At 33.9% G+C, this 22,873-nt stretch overlaps 3 protein-coding genes and 1 non-coding gene across 6 annotated transcripts in view; 2 read left to right on the top strand and 2 right to left on the bottom strand.

Moving 5' to 3' along the window:
* The window catches only part of Zip48C (Zinc/iron regulated transporter-related protein 48C), an 87,373-nt gene extending 67,890 nt beyond the window's left edge, over positions 1–19,483 (bottom strand). Inside the window, exons 1-6 of one of the 3 annotated variants that reach the window (XM_065366886.1) lie at positions 19,343–19,483; positions 17,990–18,076; positions 17,634–17,760; positions 17,329–17,563; positions 17,184–17,264; positions 15,910–16,117 (exon numbers count right to left, since the gene is read on the bottom strand). In XM_065366886.1, the coding sequence (XP_065222958.1) occupies positions 15,910–16,117; positions 17,184–17,264; positions 17,329–17,563; positions 17,634–17,741 (632 nt within the window). In that variant the 5' untranslated portion in view covers positions 17,742–17,760; positions 17,990–18,076; positions 19,343–19,483. The other 2 variants (XM_065366887.1, XM_065366888.1) reach the window with 2 other exon arrangements.
* On the top strand, positions 8,901–8,973 carry TRNAA-AGC (transfer RNA alanine (anticodon AGC)). The gene has a single exon. It is a non-coding gene; the product is annotated as a tRNA-Ala (tRNA).
* Positions 19,484–20,233: 750 nt separating the features above from the next.
* LOC135847389 (3-oxoacyl-[acyl-carrier-protein] reductase FabG-like) lies at positions 20,234–21,088 on the top strand. Its single transcript, XM_065366889.1, has one exon. It carries the CDS (start codon positions 20,234–20,236, stop codon positions 21,002–21,004), a length of 771 nt encoding a protein of 256 aa, XP_065222961.1. The 3' UTR covers positions 21,005–21,088.
* A 699-nt stretch (positions 21,089–21,787) lies between these two features.
* On the bottom strand, positions 21,788–22,826 carry LOC135847391 (uncharacterized). The gene is made up of 2 exons (XM_065366891.1): positions 22,672–22,826; positions 21,788–22,583 (listed from the first exon to the last, which is right to left on the bottom strand). The coding sequence occupies exon 2, from the start codon at positions 22,558–22,560 to the stop codon at positions 21,958–21,960; it is 603 nt and encodes a 200-aa protein (XP_065222963.1). The 5' UTR covers positions 22,561–22,583; positions 22,672–22,826; the 3' UTR covers positions 21,788–21,957.
* Between the last annotated feature and the right edge of the window lie 47 nt (positions 22,827–22,873).

The following is a 22,873-nucleotide window of genomic DNA, read 5'->3' as shown; positions in this document are numbered from 1 at the left end:
ATTAAATCTACATAACCAAAATTTCACATGCTAATGTTCATTTTTGAATTTTTGGCGAATTTTTGAAAATTGGAAAAAAATTTAAGGGTAATTTTCGAATTTTTTCATGAAATACAAATTTTTATGAGCAAAGTGAACCAATGCGAATAAATCCCTTCAATTCACTTTCCACTTGTCAACAACTACTACAAGTTTTGGGCCATTCTGGATCCTCCAGCGACTTTTCATGTTTTCTACAGAAATTTCAAATCACTTTTGAAAGACCGAAAATGAACTCGAGCTTCTTTGAATTTGGTCGGTGCTTATTGAACCCCCCTCACCGTTTTTGGCGGTTATCGCAAAATTCCAGGACTACTTCAAAAGCGAATTTTTCCATAAAGTGAAAAAAAATCAAATTTTCAAAGAAGGTATACAGCAGGCGGGTTTTTTCGGCAAGATAAGGTCTGGTGTGCCACACGATCACCTGACTCGAAATCAATCTCGAGTTGACCTTTTTGGAGCTTACAGCGAGTTTTCAAATTTTTCCAGAAAAAATAATACCTTCTACGATTTAATTTTTTTCGCATTTTCTGGAATTTACAAATTGGTAGAAAATTTAATATAGGTAAGCACTGGCCACAGTTACAGGCACTGAAGCTTATCTTTGATCTTTCAGAGTGATTTGAATTTTTGGGAGAGAATTGAAAAAGCCCTGAAGGCTCCAAAATGAACAAAAACCAGTGATATTGTTGGTAAATGGGAGTTGAATTGAAGTAACCATTCACATTGGTTCACTTTGCTTTAAAAAAATGTTTATTTTTCATGAAAAAGCTCAACGATCGACATTAAAATAGCTCCTTTGAATTTTGAGAGTGTCTAACAAAATCTGAAAACTAAAAAGGATTTCGGAAAGAGCTTTTGGAAGGACTGTATTGATACCGCCCCCCCCCCAATTCATTTTCACAAAATTGCCAAAAAAAAGCTTCAAAAATTAATAATTTTTAAAAGAACAACATGTCTACCGGAATTGTTTGACCGAAAATTACTGCCTTTCTAACTCTTTCAAAAAACAATCACTGCTTTCCAAAATATTTTTAACCCCGCTCCCTCCCATAGGGATACATTTTTCATTTTTTTTTTTTTTTTTTGGTTTGAACTTTGTAATTTTTTACATTGGTTTTTTACATTGGAGTAAGTACACGTTTTCATCAATTTGAAATCAATTCAATGATTTTATAACCATTGGGATTTTACAAGACAACTGTCGCGCTCTAGGAAATTGTAGTCAAAAATGCTGGAACTAACGAAAGGTCCCGTTATTATCAGCAATTTTTAGCAATTTTGACAACATTACATTCCAATGTTTATACTGGGACCTTTCATCAGCCAATCAGAAACAAGGCGACACTAGCGCGGCGCACCTCTGTCAACTTCCTATTGCTACATTTATTCAAGTTGTTACAATTTCTCATGTATACGATATGTTAAAAATACAAAATGAGCGAACTCGAAAAATCAACAAATCAACTATTTCGAAAATAAAATCCTTTCAAATATGAAAGATGAAGGATTTTTTCAGCAGTGATTTTTCAGGGTGCCTAGTCTAACAAAATTTCAAAATAAAAAAGCAGGACTTTAGCATCACATTTTTTAACACTTGAGATTTTTCAAGAGGGGGAGGGGGTGGACGAGGCAAAATTTTACATTACAATTTTTCGATTTTCCAATGTCTTCAAACATATCAAGATTTTTTTCAAGGAAGCGGAGGTCAAGAATATAATTTTATCATCTCAATTTTCGATTTTATTTTCACCTTCAAGGTTCTTGTTACTGTAGTAAAATTGGGCAAATAAGTAAACAACTTTTTTCAAAATGAAAAAATTGAAAAAATTAATGGATTTGAACAACATTTGGAAAAAAATATACCAATTTTTCGAAAAAGATATCTAAAATTAGTATTTTGAAGGGTGTAAAAAGGTTGAAGTTTATTATTTTCACTTCAAAATTTTAAAACTTGAATGATTATTTAAGGGAAAAAAAAGCAAACGAGCCCGAGTGAAGCGAGACCAAGCAAGATTTCAAAAATTCATGTTTCAAAATAGTGTTTTTTTATGGAGATAAGGGAGTATTTTTCTGATTGAAACTTCGAACATTTTTTGAATTTAAACAATAAGTTTTTTATATCGAAAAAGAAAAGTAAATAGCCCGAGCAAAGCGAGGGCAAAAGCTTTCAAAAATATGAAATTCAAGTTCTAAAAAAGTCAACAAATGAGCCATTTTCTACAAAATTTTTCTTGCAAGCGTGTTTTTTTTTCATTTTTCACTACCATTTGAGCAAAATTGCCGAAAATCACAACTTTTTCACTACTTTCACTACCGACTTTCCAAATCACTACTTTTTCATTACTTTCAGTTTTCACTACCTGGTAGACACCCTGAAGAAACAAAAAAATAATCAAGAAAATACACCAAACAATGGAAATAATTAATTGGTTTTCATTAACAAAATATTCAATTATTTTTACGTTTAAAAAAATGAAAATTTCTGAAAAATTGAGTTTTCATTTTTCGCTTGATTTTGATTAAAAAATGACAAAATTATTTTAAAATCCGGAAAAAAGAATGACCTTTGGGCAAAAAGAAGGATTTTTCCTGACTTTGAAAAGAAGGACCTCTAGGCAAAAAGACAAACTTTTCCTGACCTTCTAGATCGAAAGGACTGTTATTAAATTTTCAAAATTTTCCAAAAATCCAAAAATAAGCTTCAGCTACTGTAATTTGTTTTTTTGGGGAAGGAGGGAGAAGAGATAAGGGCATGCCTTTTTAATCTGGCTAGGTTTTGTTCAAATCAGAGAGTGCCAGTTCAGAAGGTTCACTTATGGGGAAAATGTATTAATTTTTTAAAGGTACCTATACTAGTATAAATCATAATTTAAAACTAGTCAAACTTTCATCATGGAAAAATTCAAGCTCTTCTCTTTGAAAAATTCAAACCATACTTTCGAGTCAGGGTTCATACGAGAGCTAACTCTAAAAACTTCATTTTCTCAGCATCGACTTCAAACGTACATTCAAGATGAACCTAAAATACATTTCAACAGTACTTCCCAACTGGTAAAAAGGCGAAATTTTCAGACACACACTCTCGAAAAATACACCTTGGCGAGAGAATTTCACCAAAAAATACCCAAATTACGTCTCCACTAATATGAAAATCACGCCGGTAAAATTTTTCCAACACTCGGGCCTTACCGCGTAAATATAGGTCAATCACCGCGGGTACAAAAATTCGCCTAGCAGCGCGATCGCGATGGGGGCGGAGGAGAAAATATTCTCGAGTTGAAGGTGACCGCGTCAATTTATTCTAATGAGTTAAAAAAATTTTTAGGTCACGTTGCTATCGCACACGAACACAATTCCCACAACATAGTCGAACCACGACCTGTCTCACTACCCAATCTACGAGTAAAAAAATCCCGCATGCTATTCATCATTGGCAGTAGCTGCGGTTACAGCAGCTGGAGCATAGAAGGGTCAGGGGGCCCTCAAAGGTATAAAATTCCTTTCTTCCGATAAAATAAAAAAACCTTCGTCCTGCTGCAGGCTTAAAGATGACCCGAGGACTTGTTAACTAACATGTGAAATTTTTCCACAGCACCTGTCAAAAGTGATCTCGTTTTTGTGACGAGAGCAAAACAACGATGAATCTTCGCGTCAGATTAGGTAGGTACATTTTTGATGATCCAAACACACACACACACACACATACATCAATCGATTCAAGCACGACGCCGTGTAAAACGTACTTTTAACCGATGGCGATTATTCGTCCGTTTTTTTTTTTTTTTTTGGTGCTGCTGCTTTTTCTTCTACTTCTTGTTCTTTTTCCTTCTCTTATATTATCATGCCGAGTAAAGATTTCGCCGATATTTGACTCTCTTTCTCTCTTCCTTTCTTTCTCACTGCCTGTAATAACGGCGGAGCGTGCGGTACAGTCTCGGTTCAGCCTTCAGCGATGCTCTTTTAACAATGAATGCAAATGATAAAGTGAATGACCGTACAGGATCGCTTTGTACAGTACCGCGAGCTTGTTCGCGATGTGTACGAAACAACGTTGTTGTTGCTCGTTTCTCCGAAGTGGTTAAAGCACAGCGAACCTTATACCTTCTGCTGCTCATTCTCCTCGTTTGTATACAAATTATTTTTCCATAATTTCGTTTTTTTTCCTTCTTATTTTTTGAAAATACGCGCAACAGGTGCTTGAAACCTGTATCTATTTGATACGGTAATTGGTTCGAATTTAATGCGTATTTTTCAGCCTACGTATGAAAAAAAAGGTGTTCGAATGTGAAATAAAATCATATATCAGTTTGAGGGAAAAAATACTAGAATTGATAACATTCGATTTCTAAAGAATGGGCGATTATCGAATAGTAATACGTAAGAACATCTCTCTGTACTTTGCTTCATCCACCCTGCCCCCTTTCATAATGATGTGATAGAGAATTCGAATGTTTAAGAATAGGTAAAACTCAACCTTCAACAATGAAATAAAAACATCGAAAGTAGGTAACCTTGCTCAAGAGCAAGGGCCACAATCTTGTTTCCTTTTCACCAATGTCAATAGCAAGGATGCTAGCTCCCACATTACATTAAAGAACATTGAACTAATTGCAAGTTTATGTAAAAATTTGTTTTCAGTGTTCATGATGTAAGAAACTAGCACAAAAACTTATCGAAAATTGAAATTTTTTCTCGATGACACTCACCTTTGAGGCTTTGAAGTTTCAAAAATTACATTGAAATGTTCGAAATTATGGAACAAAAGTACATATTTTTGGATAAATTTAAGGTTATTAGGGTAAATGAGCGTCAGATGGACATTTTCAGCTGAAACTACTATTTGAGGCAATTCATCAACATCTTTTCCATTTTATGAAAGTCAAAAAAATATCGTTCTGTCGAAACACTTCGCTATTAAAATTTCCATAAGCAAAATTTCAGGTCCTGAATTGCGTTTTCGGATTTTTAGCGAATTTTGGAAAATTTTAAAAATACAAAAATGTTGTTTCAAGGACGATTTTCAAATGTTTGCATGAAAATGTAATTTTTTTGAGCAAAGTGAACCAATATGGATGGTTCTCCTTTAATTCAACCTTCACACATCAACAACTACCTACCAGTTTTGGGCCATTCTGGAGCCTCCAGCGATTTTTAATTTTTCTCAAGAAAATATTCCGTTGAATATATCTGGTGATTTTCTGTATTAAAAAACAGCCCCCCGTCCAAAAAAATGTCGATTTTTCATGAAAATACGTGTAAAATTGATCACACAGCTGCGCTACCTATTTCAGCCTCAAATTGAGTACATACATAATAAAATTCAATTCAACGCGCCATTTTGTCATCGTGTAATGCTTTTTGCATAACAAGAGAACCGGTCTTAAAAGACGAACAACAACAACGAAACACGGTACAAAGTTCACAATCCGAGCAGAAATTCCTTCACATATCAAGTAGAGAATCCGCAATTCCGCGATGTAAAAGAAATTGCCTACCACGAGATTTATTTACAACGCGAATATCAAAGAATTACCTACTCAAATAGCTCGTGCACAACTTTCCATCTACTGACTCCTCATTTCGTGCTTTAATGCCCTATAAATATGATATCAATATTTTTTTCAATAAGAATAGGTGAAGTAGGATTATTTCGAGGCAGGAAGAGTTGTTGGATTATGCTGAAAAGCAAATTCAAAAAAAAATCCAAAGAAATAAGAGTTCGGAAAGAAAAAAATATACGAATAAGCTTAGGTGAATAGGTAAACCATTAAGCGTTCATTTTGCGCCAAACATGTCACGTTATGTATAGCGAAGAAGCGCAGGTATGTTAAGTGACCACATTCCAGAATGGAACGAGTTGCCGATGGTTTATCAGTCGGACCTCCAAAGCTGCATGCTTTCTTGGATTTCCGCGCAGATCCATGAGCGGTGAGAGGCCATCGAGCCATGTATACATACGTTTCCGTCTTGTTACTTATATTCCCAATACCACCCAACTTTTCAAAGGCCAACGACTCGTTGCACTTGGATGGTATATTTCAAAATCAAACACACTGCGATAATTTGAGAAAAATCAAATCATTTGGATAGAAGAGGAAATTTATAAAAAATACACCTTTTGTTACAGCTGGATAACACTTGAAAAACGTTGTTCAGTTTTTCAATTTTCATTGAATTTTTTCAACTTTACGTACCTACATTTTTGACATTTCACACAAAAACATGAAAATCCAGTAAAATCTGCAAATCTGCGAGGAAAATTGAAATTAGATCGACACTACCTCTGCATTGTTTGGTGGTGGATTCAAATAACTCAATCGTGTTTTCAAAAAATTTCAATTTTACGAAATTTGGCAGTTTATTGCAAGATTTAGGAGGATCTATCAAATGTTACTTTAAAAATTGAAATCCAGCCCTCTGAAAATTCAACAAACCATAGATTACATGAGTTTTTGAATATTTTTCAAATTTGGGTTTTTTGCGGTACTCAGGGGACTCGTATCACAAAAGTGAATTGAAATTCTAATTCAGAACTTCTGGAAAACCAACAAACCATAGGTCACACGGATTTTTCAATTTTTTTTGAAATTGGAGGGAGGGAGGGAGGGAGAGGGGTATTTCAGTACTTAAGATACTCGTATCAAAAAAATAATTTTAAATTTGAATTCAGAGCCTCTAAAAACCCAACAAACCATAGGTCACATGATTTTTTAATTTTTTTTTGAAATGTGGGCTTATTGTGGAACTGGAGGGGGAGGGGGGCTCGTATCAAAAAAATAACTTGAAATTCGAAATTAGCATAGTCGAAAACATGGCAAACGATATGTCGCATGATTCTTGATTTTTTATCAAGAATTGGAGCTTTTTGGAGGGGGAGGGGAATCTGCACAAATGTATCAAATTGTTTATAAGGAAATGGCTTTATAACTCAAAAATGCCGAATGCTCGCAAAAAAAAGTGCGTAGCAGAATTACAAATCCTTGCATTTTTATAAGTATTTTCGAAAACTGCAGGCACTGAAAAGATGAGGGGGGGGGGGTGAAGAAATTTTTAATATTGAAAAAAGTGATATGGGTATCAAAATACGTGTTTTTGAATCCGGTGGTTTCGATGCTGGAAACAGTTTTGCCTAAAATCAAAAATAAGCCCCCCCCCTTCGCTCCAAAGAGTTATAGGAGGAAAGGAGCCAACAATTTAAAAAAATTCGAAACGAGTATGAAAAATCTATGCCCTTCTGCGCCCCTGATTTTGAGTTCGGATTCAAATGGTTTTCAGAATCGTAAACAGCGCTTTTAATTCGAAACATGAAATTTAATACCTACCTATGCGTAACATGTTTTTGATGCTTTAAATTTTTTTTTCACTTCCTTTTTTTTCAAGAGTCAAAATTTTCAAAAATGCTAATAAAAATGTCAAACAAAATGAAGGTAATAAAAATAGAGATTTGAAATGTTAGGACGAAATTTTCGGATTTTCCAGGGATTAACATGTCTTTTCGACTGACTTCCTTTCATCGGTCAGAAATCGAAATCGGTTACGTTATTTTTACTTTTTTTTCCAGGTTAATTATTTTGAATTGTTAATTAGTGAATAAATTAGTCATTCGTGCGTTTCCAATTGGTTAAGTTATCGTTTCGTTTCAAGGTGCATCATTTTAGCGTTTTTATGCATTTCTATACTCATTTCCAGCATTCATCAGGTCATAATATTGTTTTTGTTACGTTAATAATGCGTTTCTACTTTTCATTGAGCTCTTAATTAGAAAATGAATCAGATAAATAAATTAGGAATATAAATTTCTGAATCAAAGTTCAAAACGTGACGGAAACCGTAAAATAACGGAATGGAAACGAAATTATAACGTTATGAAAACATATGAATAATGAGAAATGCGCATAATTCAATTTGATACTAAGATATAAAGTTGAATGATACGCATTTTTTATTATTCATATGTTTTCTTAACGTTATGATTTCGTTTCCATTCCGTTATTTTAGGGATTCTGCCACGTTTTGAACTACTTAGAAATTTCCATTTCAAATTTAATTATCTGATTGATCTGATTCATTTTCAAGTTGAGAGCTCAACTATATTACCTTAACGTTATATTTCTATTGGGTTATTCAAACGTTTCCATTCCGTTATTTTAGGGATTCTGCTAAGTTTTGAATTTTTATTTAGAAATTTATGTTTCGAATTTTATTTTCTGATTCATTTTCAAGTTGAGAGCTGAACTGTATTATACATTAACGTTATGTTTCTATTGCGTTATTCCAACGTTTCCGTTACGTTCTCGCATTATTCAGATTTTAGGATTTCAAACGCTGTCGTTTAAACTAAAAAAGAACTAAAGAAGACTAAAAGATAACTTGGGCAAACTGTCACGTGGCGCAAAGGCTCCAAGTAGGTACTATCCTTTTCGAAAGGTTGAATTCAACATGAAATTAATTTTAATTGATCATCAATTCTATTCAAATATATCAAATAAAAGCACACAAATAACATCTGTTCAATTAAAAAATTCAAATCGATGATATCAATCTGAATTCTGAAATTTGAAAAAAAAAAAAATACGTCTTGGTAAGACGTGATGAAGCTGAACACATTAGAAACACTCGTACAACAAATCAGCATTGAAAAACACGCCCTGCTTTGGCGAATCTCGTTCTTTTGAATTCTTCAACGAATACTCGAATACCCTTCGCTTGCCAACTTTCACTAAAATACAAATACCTATCGGCTATCGGTATTCAAGTTGGTATAGAGATACAAGAAGTAACTGGACAACATTTTCGTGACGTCATGTGACTGAATTAGTTTAGTTTAAATAATCTAATTTCATCGGTGATCTGCCACAGGGGGCGTAGCTCACATGGTAGAGCGCTCGCTTAGCATGCGAGAGGTACCGGGATCGATACCCGGCGCCTCCAAAAATTTTTGAAATTTTTATTTCAAAATATTTCATTTTAACGAATGGTCTAATATGAAAGATCGCAACCGATTAGAATTTTTTTCAATTTGAAACCTTCAACATGGTTAATCGTACGATTAAAAATTGATACTTTTAATTGGATTAGATTATGCTTTCAAACAGAAAAGTAAAAGCACCTAACTTAGTATATTAATTTTGGCTAATTTTGCATCATACAAAAAACAGTATGTATTTATCTTAATAGATTCCTAAATAGATAGGTTTATTTATCGTGCAAGAAAAATTCAACATTAAACATTACGTAATATGAAAATTATCAACAATTTCCTTTGTATCATCGCATATGGTAATTTACTCGTAATAGATAAAAATAATCAACTTCCGAGAATTTCTAACGAAATAACATTATAGATGGAAAAAAATCACGACTGTTCGTTATTTTCAAAAACATTTTATATAGCCTCGTTAATCGAAATACTTCGCATTACGATGCGTTGGTCCTTTAGTACAAAGGAGGGTGGCTCTAGCGGCATTTTCACATAGGATAGGTATAGTCAGCGACGCCAGCAAATACCTAACTAAATCCTTAATAAGATGATCCTTCCGAGAACTGGACATGTCGTCTGGTATCCTTTTTACAAAACGACCCACCTATATTACCTTCTATCGAAAGAATTTATTCTAACGAAATGCATTTCGTAATAAATCAACGGAATTTTTACACGGCGACGACGGAAGAGTAAAACTACCCAACCACCAATTCGTTTCGACAAGCATACTTCTTTTCCTCACTCGAAACTCTTGTATGTAGTATTACCTACCTATCTATCTATCTACGACCTACGTATACGTACAAAGACGTACAAACTCTCGAAATTCCCAAATTCTTTGCTAAATTACAAACGAGGTCGCCGCTTCTTACAAAACTTATCCGTCATGTCTTCTTCAATTTCAAGTGCTATAGATATTTCGCTTATGTACGAAAAAATTTCAAATATTTCAACGAGACAGATCGATTCGGTAATCATAATTTCAATTCGAATATTCCGCTGCGATAAATTCATCTTCTCTTCAAGGTAACATGCTTTTAATTAAAAGTTCAGGGTGAAGACGACACCATAAAATACTTTCGTACTCGACTCGAGTCATATTATAATAACGAACTATACAAGTCTGCTGAGTTGGTGTTTCCTTGTTCGAATAAAATTCCTGGCATATTTTATTATTTTGTAATACATTTCGAGAGTGTCGAGTACACAAAGCAATTGTTCAAATTGAAAAAAAAAACACAGAACCCATATCCTACTTTGATCGAGGACAGGAACAATAATTTACAGAAATACAAATACATTTGAATACCAAGGTAAAAAAATTATTGGGGGGAAGCAGGGGAATCAGAAATTTTCGAAATTATGACATAATCGAATCATTTGCTTGGATGTTGGAAAAGAAAAATTATCGGAGTTGCTGACCTCAAGAAAACGTTTCCCAATCTGTGGATTTTCGAGTTCATGATGTACTACATATGAATTCTCTAGGTAGAGGCACAACTGGTGTTATTTTTTAAAATGATCTGTAATTAAATACTCGAATAAAATGCATTCAATATTCGCAAATTAATGGATTTCAAATTTAAGTATACGAAATTGATCCCATACACTACACTTCGGACAATATTGGACTAAATTTTTGAAAATGCATTAGGATATCCTTCACATAAGAAATTCACTAAAAAGTACCTTTTTGGCGCATTTTTTCCTTTTGAAAATACTACGTAAAATTGAAAAAATATTTTAAACGAATAGCTAATAATTTGCCATTTATTTTTAATAAATGTATAACGTTACTAAAAGATTAAAAAATACCATGTGAGATTATAGGGGTTTTTACGTACCTATTTTTAAAACGACGTGGCCTATACTTAAGGGTAAAAAAAATGTTTGCCACCTATTTTATAATTTTTTATCTTTTCATAGGGCTTTCAGTCGGAAATCAATCTTAGGGATGAAAAAATGTCAAATTAGGTATCAGTAACACACCATCGATTTTACAGACAAATTTCATGTTCTGCAATCTTATTTCTCTTTTTATTTTCCAGAATCTTCGGTCTTTTTCGAAAATGGATTATTCGTAATAAAAAGTTGAACCTTTCAACCCCCCCCCCCCCCAAAAAAAAGGAAAAACTATAGGAGCTTTATAATTATGTACTTACAAAAAAAACCATCAAGGAAAAAATCATACACACAGAGAATGAAATTTAACACTTTCTAGGAAATTTTTCATTTTTGAGAACAAAATTGAGAAAACTCAACTTGACTGAACATTTAAAAAAAAAAAACTTATTGGACCACCTGCATTTTGTGTGTCGTTTCAATTATTGGTGGAGAGGGAGGGGGAGGGAGAGACATTTTTTTCCCGCAATTTTTCATGTTTTCTCTCAGCTTTTTCATCGGCTACCGAGTTGCCAACCCAAATTGTTGAAAATCGTAATTCATGTGTAGTTGTGTATTCATTTTTAAAAAATGGTGTTGGCGGCTCCTTGTGAACCTAGGGCGGGATCATTGCATTTCTGGATGAAAAACAGACCCTTTTAATATGTCTTTTAAATTTTTAACTCCCCTCCACAATTATATCCGGGTCAATTATCAAAGTTCTGACCGATTTTTTTTTCGAAATTCAGAAAAAAACAGAGATGAAAAGCTGACAAATGAAACTTTTGGCTTTAGCTTTTAGCTTTCAAAAATCCCAAACTTCCTCAGCTTTCAGCTTTTAGCTTTTAAAATTTTTTTAATGAGATGAATAGAAAGGAAAATGAAAACTCACAACCACAACGAAAAAAAAAAAAAAAAAAAAAAACATGAGAAAACTAAAACTTGAGAAAAGTAAAATGTGAAAATCAAAAAAGAACTCAAACAGAAACTAAACCAAATGAATTTGTAAAATAGCTGAAAGAAACCTGAATACAAAGGTTGGCCGGAAACAACTGAGATAGGTGCTCGCGTTCGAACACCCTTTGACCTAGCGACTTCGTTAGTATCTCATTCGAAAGCTCATTCAATTTTCTACAAAATGGTATAAAAAAATTTTTCCCCACCTCGCGTGAAAAAAAATTACAGCGTTTCCCGCGCGGGCAGTTGCGCGCCACCCTCCAACTTTTTTCAAACAGCTGTGATTCACGAACCACGGGGTCTGTCGATGAAATTAAAAAACAGATCGATAGAGAATTCTTTTCTCCATAACATACTAAAATTACAAGGTTCTAGCTGCATTATTCAGGGAGCAACGGCGAAGCGCGTTCGGTGTAGTGATAAAAATTATCAGTTTCTTCAGTGTTTTTTTGAGTTTTGTAAACGCTCGACCGCATACTGCTGTTCTCACTTCAAATTTCTTGGGAAAGTTCAAAATAATTGTTATTCCACATCCACCGTATTCACTGGGTTCATCCCCATGTAATTTTTTGTTGTTTTTGATGCTAGAACATTTCTTTTGGGGTAAACAGTTCAATGAAGATGATGAATTCGTCAGCTCATTCTAAATGTTTTACAAAACGCTCAAACCAACCAATTTTCAAAAAACTTTTGATAAATGGATTACCAGATGAATGCTGTGTATCAATAATAACTGTAACTATTTCAAGAAGTTCTAAATTATGCGAATAATAAACGTTTTTTGAGCGTTGTTTTTTTTTACTGATAGAAACTTGGAGGGTGGCGCGCAACTGCCCGCGCGGGAAACGCCGTAATTTTTTTTCACGCTAGGTAAGGAAAAAAATTATTATACCATTTTGTAGAGAAATGAATGAGCTTTCGAATGAGATACTAACGAAGTCGCTAGGTCAAAGGGTGTTCGAACGCGAGCACCTATCTCAGTTGTTTCCGGCCAACCTTTGTAAATGAAGCTTTTAGCTTTCAAAAATCCCAAACTTCCTTAGCTTAGCCTTCCATCCCTGAAGAAACATATACCTACTAACTATCACAAAACTACCTCTAAAAGATTCACTTTCAAAACAAGGATATTTTTGAGTTTTGAACTAGAAATTCTCAATCACCAATATTTTTAAAGAGTAAAAAGATGAATTTAAAAAAAAATGACAACTTTTTTACCATAAAATGTGAAAATGTCAAAAATTAAACATTTTCTCTAGAATCAAAAAAAAAAAAAAAAAATTAATACGTAAATATTCTCTGAAAAGAGATCAAAATTATGGCAATTGAACTACAAAATAAGATCAAATTTCATCATTATACCTTTTCAGACTGAAAGCTCTTAAAACAAGGACTTCGAAAAAAAGATCACCTGACATTTGACAATTGAAACAGAAAATTATATTTTTACTCATTTTGCAAAGAAGAAAGGTAGATATGAAAATGTCAAAAATTGATCCATTGAGACATTTTAAAAGAAACTCAATATTCTACGAAAAAATTAATTGAAATAAATTAACACCAAAGAAAAATTAATTTGACGAAAGGATTCGTATTTCAATTAAACCTTTTTCTAATTCAAAATATTTCCATTCGATTTTTTTTCCAAAAAGAACTACATACTACGAATAAATTTCAATTTTTTTCTATAATTAATCTTGAAAATTTATCAATCTGGAAACAAAAATTCGAACTTTTTTTTTCAAAACTTGATAAAAATTTACCAAATTTTACTGAAATTTGAAATAATGATAAAGAATGAATTGTCAAAAAGAAATTATTATTTTTTTTCAATTAACGATGAGAAAACAAGAGTAAAAATCTTGAAGAGAAAAGCGAAACGTTTTAAAGCCAAAATGTTATTCGCTCCATTACAAACAACACGTAATAAAATTCTCAGCAGCTGTGGATGAGGAGGAGGGGGGGGGGGGTTAGAATAGTCTTATCCTAAAAATCAATTCAGTTGTTCATTACAGACATAAGAAAATTATGAATCAGTTCTAAAAAATTGACACGACATCGCAACACACACAAATTAAAATGATTTCGGATAAATCGATAATTCATCTACATAAATATATTCAATAATGATGATGATTTTTTATGCAAAAGGGAAGAGTCTTCAAGTTGAAAGACAGCTCAATAAAGGGAATGAACTGAAATACCAAAAAAAAGATGGAATCACATTTTAAAAAAGGTCGCCTATAATAGTCGGTTTGGAGCAAACCCACAAATATGTAGGTACCACTTTTCCTTATATAGGATGAAAAAGTAGGTACAATTTTTTTGAATAAGTAGGTAGGTACATATTCATTTTCAAAAAAATATACATATTTCATTTGAAAAAAATGACAAGATTATTCCCGGAAACTTGAATGAAAAAATATGATTTTTTTCCAACAAAAAAAAATACAAAATACAAAATACTTCAAAAACGATTATTTCAATGAATTGATTTCAGGGTAAGGACACATCGGATTCGTACTTAAATCACAGCCTCGAGAGAGAAATAGCAAATACTAGAGACGTAGGTGCAATATTATTATCCTATATTCAATTACCAAAACCACCAAACCAATATCATAAAAATCAACATAGAACTACAGAATTACAATCCAACCAAAAATATTCCAAATTCTTCCACTACGACTGATTTTGTGAATTTCAAAATGAAACAGAATCATTTTTATAGATTCACGATCCAATTGCAATATAACAGATAACGAAAGAAAGCACTTCGAGCTTCTCATTTCATTGATGTTTCCCAGCAGTATTTTTTGGAATCACTGGATACAGAATGGCTGGATACGAAAAGCCATTTTCGTTTAACGGTGATATTTTTTCCTCCGGTCGCGAAACTGCTGCTTTAATTTTCTTTCTGACGATTATCGTAAAGATAGAAACGATAGAATTTTTATACTCGTTCGGTCGCCATTGCGAAATAAAATCTTTTAAGTGGTCTTTTCTTCTACAACGAATGGAGAAAAAAATTTATAGACCAACAGGTTCCATTTACTTGTTTCTCGGCTGCTCGCACTTCATTCACCCGGCTAGGCGTATGTTTTCCGAATTTTAATCGATATATTAGGCGTTCCTCAGCTCTAGAATATGCAACAAATTTATAGTATGTATGTATAGTGAACGCGATACAAAGATACAAATCGTATTTAGCCTAGCTGTTCGGGAATGATTTTCACTTCTTAGGCCAGCACACGCTTTCCACCGGCGACAAAAAAAAAATGCATTACGATCTAAATTGCATCAAGCGTGTCATAATTTTCCTCGCAGGACCGTTCTCGTATCTGAGCTTAGAAAACACTAACCTATACTAAGACCGAATAAGTAAACCCACCGTTGAAGGTGAAAGTCAAACCGCTAATGCTATTGAGGTCACACTAAGACGATGACGACGCATCACGTTTTTATTAGATCGAAACGAACAGCAGCAGCACCGGACGGACTGAATCGAGGATGGAAAATCCGCTACGATAATTGTCTTTTCTTTTGTACATTTTCGTCAATGATACGCAAATTCCATTACTGGAAACACGACGACGACGCGGCGTTAACAGAGAAACGCCGAAAAATTGGCTGAGAGAATTTGTGGCATCGTATAGGTACGAATTCGATGTGACCGGATAAATTGATAAATTATGCATATGGACGGTGTTCCTGGGCGGACTTTTCATTCCTAAGGTTCGTGTAAAATTTAATATTCTACCTGAAACTTGATATATTTATTCGGGTACATTGAAAAATAACAGCCCACTACACGGTCGTCGTTCTTTTATGACTTATATTACAATAAATCGTTCGAATGTTTAAACCCAGAGCGTGTCAAGGGTTCCCAAAATATAGTCTCCGGTTTTCTTTCATCGAATAACCGAATCTCCAACTCATTCATAACAAATTACCATTCGATCAGCTAACTCGGACGAGGAATTTATACATCCGATGACTTTGTTACATAGAGGGAAATTTTACGTTTGTGAGCCCACACATGAACTTACCTCGCAGATGCAAACGACGCTGATGGCGACGAGCCCACAGCTCCGAATCCAACGCCAACTGCCAATCCTTCCGGAACGTTATGTACGGTAATTGCGATAATAAGTAACAGCATACGTTTCCATTGCTTCGAATCAGCCTCTGGCGAAGGTACTTTGATCTTCGAGTCACCGGAGGTCGGTCTTCTGCGTCGGCTAACGTTATAATTATCTGAGAAAAAAAAATTCACCAAAAATTGAACCACTATTATTTTAAAAACATTCGCGAGATGAAAAATTAGCCTATCAATTGATCGTAAAAAAACAAAAATGAATAAAACTTGTTGAATCGAGTTTTGGAGCGAACGACTTTCAACATTTTACACAATTTATACAATTTTAAAATGAAAGATTTGCATAAATAATTTCTCTACAGTTGTAATATTATTTTCGTCTTGTTTTCTCGTCTACCAATTTATTAATTTTTTTTTACTAATGAGCGTACGTTGTCGAGCTGAACAGAGTAAATAAAGATCGGTGTACGACGATACCATCCGTGTTTTCAGGTAATCAGAGTTCAGCCATTAATTATACTTTTATGACGACGATTGGAATTAATTTCAATATAAAACTTGCAATGGAATTTAAATTATTGTAATTTGATTAGTACACATGGTAGATCTGATGACGATAGTTCGCCTAAATTCGTAACGACGAATACTGCTCGGAACATAAAACAAATGACGTAAATTTCATCAGCATTCCAAATCATGAGTGCACAACCGACCAAAACAGAATTCAACATCTATCATCCACCGATTTACAAAATTAAACCACAGATGACAGGAATTCTTGAATGACGGCGTCATCTGCTCTGATCGTCACCGGAATTTACAACGTAGGATGATCATTTTCTAAATAATTCAAATTCCATCACAAGTTAACCCATAGAAGAAGGACTTTAATCGTCGGTCGCTGTAAAAGAATACGAAATTTGAACGAACTCTCATAGTGGGAAAACACGTTGAAAACTGTCGGACAACGATCTTGAATAACTCTACTTGAAACAACAATCACATGTTCATTAGTCAAAATCAAAACTGATGAATTAATGCCTGGAGCAAAAAAAGATACAAATAGTGATACAACGTATAAAAAATTATTCAAATGTACATCCTTTTTCGAAGAAACACTTTCTAAAGCACCGAAAATTGTTCGCTTCAACTTTGCTCTCTGAGCACAACGTAAACAAAACAAAAATTGACCCGGTAAGTGCACAACTTATTCGACCAACATACCTTCCATAGCAAGACTGTGACCGTACGCTTCACCTTCATCGTCATTACTATTCTTTCTAGCTCGGAATTTCCTGTGACTATCTGGAACCGAAACACGATTAGCTCGATGCGATACTCGCTAGTAATTAAGTCAATTACTCATTACCTTGATGTAGATAAGCCGGCGTCAAATCGTAATCAGCCAAAAAGACATCGACCATATAGACGAACAACGATCCTAAGAAGAATCCCACAGCTACCGGTATGAAAGAAAATTCTCCGTTTTTACCATACAGCTCGCTTTGTTCGGCCATCTCGATAGCTGGAGCCAATAACGACCAGAATGAAGCTGCAACCATAACACCGGCAGCAAAACCCAAGCTAACATCGAGTAGTTTTCTCTGCCGAAAAACACCGTTGATCAGAATCGATGATTTCAATATATTTGAATAAGATGTTGTCATTACTCACTTGAGTTCCATTGAATACGATGACGAATGCTGCACCAAGAGCTGTTAATCCCCACGTGAACAAGGTGCCAAGCACTGTTTGCTTAATCGGACTCAAGTTTTCAATCATATCGATCACAGATGGCTGCCTGGAATAGAAAAGTAAAGGTGCGTTTATGATTGTCCGTAACTCTTACGGCCTGTTACAGAAAAGTAAAAATTTTTTTACTTTTCTGTAATTTTCTTTGTTGTTTTCTGTAAAACAAAAAGTTACGGTTACGGACAACGTGAACTACGCCATAAGAATTCTTGTATTTTACTTTTCCATAACAGACCGTAACTTTTATTACGGTTAGTTACAGACAATCATGAACGCACCTTAATGGGTTATTTACGATAACGAAGTCATCTACTGCGTTGTTTTTATTCAATTACGATCTCACGTCAGGTTACTTCATGGAAAACCTTCGAAAGAGCAGTACAACAAATAAATCGAGATCTATTATGTATGTTATCACTATTAAAACTTGTAAAAGTCATTTTTCCGAACAAAAGATTGACCAAAATCGTAACACAAATACAAAAGAATAATAGCAAAAGAAAATGTGGAAAACACGACAAGATTTTGCAAAAAATGTGCAACAATTTAACAGGTTGAACTAAACAGGTGGCAAGGTGTAAATTACTCCCATTTAATTCTTTTGTTCGTCTTTTTTCGTGATTTATTTGAACTTCTAGAATTTTAAAATGTTGAATTTACCAAAGCACGAACGACAGAAATTTTTTAAAGCAAAAATCTCGACGGACAATGGACTTTGAAAATTTTTAACCAAACAAAAAAAAATTGAAAAGGAAATGTGCATTGTTTGCACCTGCATCACTGGAATTTATTTATCAAAAATTTTAAAAAATTATGGAAAGTCAATAAACAAAAGTTCGAAATTCGAAAAAAGCCAAAGCTTCCCGTAAGCTTTCAAAGTTGTTCTGAAACTTTTATTGAAAAAGCTTCGATTGTCTGAATAATTCTTCGAGCATACACTATACTTGCTCTTATTTTAATTATAGCTTTCTATGCAAAGCTCAAAGTTGATGAAAGTTGCGAAGGATTTCGTCATGAAATCACTCAATGCAGGTGTAATCTACAACGTAGGTATTTTGGTTTTGGGCGACGTTCAGCTGTTCAGCTAGCTGTTGACTTATTTTTTTTCCTCCCATTACAGAAAACCGAAACTTGATGAGAATATCAACTTGAGTTGATTGATATTGTTTCGAAGGTGCACTGCAAGTTTCTCCTAATTTGGATCTGCTCAAGTACCGAGTAAGTTCACTTTCTACAAGAGGCGTGTCGTTCACTCCTTTTTATTAATGATTTTCTCAATCACAGTCACTACTTCTTCACAGAAATGGTATATTGTTCGATGGAGATTCGAATTTGTCACAATCAATCAACCTCAACATTCAAACAAATCATCAACAATGTTATTATCGTAATCCAATGCATACAGTAATGCACCAAAGCGAATAGAATGGCGAAAAACAAGCATCAAAGAAACACTAGTAAGTGATAAATCACTGAAAAAGATAATCTTGAAGCGTTTTTAGAAATGATTTTGACATTTCAGAACGACACGATACAAATGATAGCAACACTGAGAACTAATGCAAACATCAGAAGCAATTCAGCGTACAATATTTCACTTCAGTCTAAATAATACAAAGAATATATTATACCTAAGTAAGGTGATGTTTGATAAGCTTTTCAAGCTCTATTGTCTGTATTTGAATTTAATACGACGTAGGTATGCTTTACTTAAGCCATTTCTAGGGTAAATACTACTTTGAAGAAGCAAACCAAATACTAAATACGTGCAGGATGGTGGTATTATTTGAATGTTCTATTACATTATAAAAGTGAGAAGAAATAAGTCGAAATATTCGCGAACTAACACAATTAGACTGTAATAACAAGACCTAACTACACGATTCGAATTACCGCTACGATAAAAAAATAATGATAAAACACTTATCATGAAAATTTAATGTATTATTTCAAATCATATGTTATTCGTAGAGACGAAAGTTCACCAGCAGTGCAGCCGATTAACGCACCGAAGTCAGTGAAGTCCCATAAAGAAGTTTTCCGGTGACATAAAAATGTACGAATTAAAATGCAGCGTTTTTCTCTTATCGGATCCGTTATCTCCATTTCGGTTCATCAATGCATGAAAATTCAGAAAAGAACAAAAATAGGTAACTAATTAATACAATTGTACCTAAATACGTGCTGAACAGCTGGCACCAGACTGTAAAAAAAATTATCAATTTTCTGTATCTTCTTACATTATGTTCAGTGTACCAGCACAATGTACGAGAACTCATGACATATCGTGATATATGTTTTGTAAATTGAAGATACAGGCATAACAAAACTCAATTTTTATTACCCTCATTCGTGGGAATAGTACTCTTGTGTTCCTATCTGAGAGACATACTCAACCTGCTGATAACCAGGAACCTATGAACTTCATATGTGGCATTCCAACGTTCGAGTGATCAAGATCAAGTGTTCAATTTAATTCATAGATCAGTTTTTCTTTTTACGAAGTTTCATTTCGCAGAAATATGACTCTGTCTGGTAAAATTGTTCTTATAACAGGTGCCAGTTCCGGTATCGGGCGAGCTACAGCCATTCACATGGCAGGATTAGGAGCCAAACTTGCTTTAACGGGACGTAACGTGACCAATCTAGAGAACGTTGGCAAAGAATGCGAAGCTGTGGGTAAATCTAAACCTCTACTGATCACCGGAGAGATGTCAAATGAACAAGATGTGAAAAATATGATCGACAGTACCATAAAGCATTATTCTCAGTTGGACGTGCTTATCAATAATGCCGGTGTTATGGAAATGGGAAGTATAGAAAACACTTCTCTAGAACAATACGATAATGTATTCAATGTAAACGTAAGAGCTGTGTATCAATTGACTATGTTAGCTGTGCCTCATTTGATCGCATCCAAAGGCAACATTGTGAATGTCTCCAGCGTATGTGGCTTACGTTCCTTCGCTGGTTTACTAGCGTATAATATGTCAAAATCTGCTTTGGATCAAATGACCGGTTGTGTTGCGTTGGAATTAGCCACTAAAGGAGTTCGAGTGAACAGTGTCAATCCTGGAGTGATTATCACCGAATTACAAAAGAGAAGTGGATTAGGCGATGAAGCCTACGCTAAATTTTTAGAAAGAGCTAAAGAAACTCATGCTTTGGGTCGTCCTGGTAATGCGGATGAAGTTGCCAAAGCAATTACATTTCTCGCGAGTGATGACTCGTCTTATATTACCGGCGCTAATCTACCTGTTGATGGAGGTCGTCATGCGATGTGTCCACGATAGCGAAGAGATCTCTTATACTCCAATAAATTACACCAAAAATACTGTATTATATTCCATTTATTATTAAAAGCATTTGAAAAATGATTCAGTTGTAATTTACTTTTAATCAACTCGTTCACAGATTTGATTATCAAATCAACGAAGATTGAGAAGTGTTCGTTTGATTTCAAAGTAGGTATAGCAACAAAAATACATATCAGCATTAGCAGCAAAGTATTCACATAATATCGAATAAACGATAATATTGAACACAGGACAATGAAATTAATTATAATTTCTGTTGGCACAACCTGTTGCAATAAAATGAGAAAATTAAACGATGAACCAATAAATAATAAAGGTATGCTAAGAATAGTAAACTGCATTAAAATTATGTTGAGTAATATTCCTGCTAGAAAAAGAAGATGCTTTGAGAAAACAGATTTCAAAGGCAACACGACTGATAGTAAAAAGCTACTTGAATGTAACACGTAATCTGGAATTAGCAACTGAAGTGGTAGAATGACGAGGAAAAATAATTTCGCAAAATTCACGATGTTTTGAGAAGCTACGAGATTGCTCCTATAAAAAATCATATTTCATTAAAATTTATATTCGTTTTATAAAATGACATTTTTCAAAAATTACCTTTCTACTTCATCCATCATGCACAGATTTCATCAGTACTCAAATTTTAAATAATTTATTTTCAACACAATTACTTCGCGAGAAGAAATAATTTAAACTAACGCTATCATTGACCTCATATCTCACAATTGTCATTTCTACTTAAAAAAAGAATAATTCTAGTTGGTAAATGTTTATTATTATAACTAGTTATTTACAAAATCATAATCTTATGATGAAAACTTTGAAAAACATCTCAAGATAAGTAAAACAAAAACAATCGAAGCCTTCTGAGTTGATTATTTACAAGCAAACAATATAAAAATTACAATGCAAATCGAATACTTCTACTCGTCTTCCTCTTCAAACTGCAAGTGATTCAATTTCACATTAGACGCTGAACCAGCAGCATCATTCGTAGGAGTAACTTTCTTCTTCTGGATTTTTTGTGGCTTTTCACCAAAATTGAATTCTTTCATTCTCACACAACTTTTTTCTTCTGTCTCTTTCGTTTGAGGTTTTGCAAAAACGGGTTTAAAATCAGCTGGGAGTTCTTCTTTAGCAGCAGATCGTTTTCTATCTTCTAATTCTCGTAGGAATGAAAATGCTGCTCGAGTGTTACTAGTATCGGACATGTCATCAGCTGATACGTCATGCAGAGAATACTTTGTCCATTTACCTCGGGGTTTTCCATGGTGATTTTTGGTTTTTAAACGAGATAACGGTGTTTCTGGTGTCTTAAAAATGCTTTCTTTACCTCTGTATGGTTTGGTGAATGATTTCTGGTTGTAGTTGTGGGCAGATTTCGGTGCTTTGGTTTTCGCCTTCGCGATTATTTCACTGTGCTCTTTTTCAGCCGCTTGTAATGCATCGAATAAAGATCCTTGACGTTGTTTGAAATCATTTTTGTAATCTTTCACGTACAAATCAGGGACATCGAATTTCAACATTTTGAGTGTCTAGTTCTGTTCACCTAAAACATGATACAATCTAGAATCCAGGATCGAACATCTTTTGTTGAAATATACAAGAAGTTCAAGGAAAATCAATTAAATATTTACCATAGAAAGTAAGAAAATAAAAGAAATTTGCAATTTTTTTCCTTTGATGATGTTTTGATCTGATAAAATATTGATAATGATAAATGAAGTAAACAAATGACGTAATAAGTTCCAATTCAGACTTGAACCAATTAGATTCGAGAATTACATTTGATCAGCCAATCAGGAAACGAGATTTAGATATCATATTGAACAATTGTTC

This window comes from Planococcus citri, chromosome 5 (genome assembly GCF_950023065.1).
Source record: "Planococcus citri chromosome 5, ihPlaCitr1.1, whole genome shotgun sequence".
Taxonomy (NCBI): domain Eukaryota; kingdom Metazoa; phylum Arthropoda; class Insecta; order Hemiptera; family Pseudococcidae; genus Planococcus; species Planococcus citri.
The sequence above is the reverse complement of the archived record's forward strand: the minus strand, read 5'-3'. Positions and strand labels throughout refer to the sequence as shown.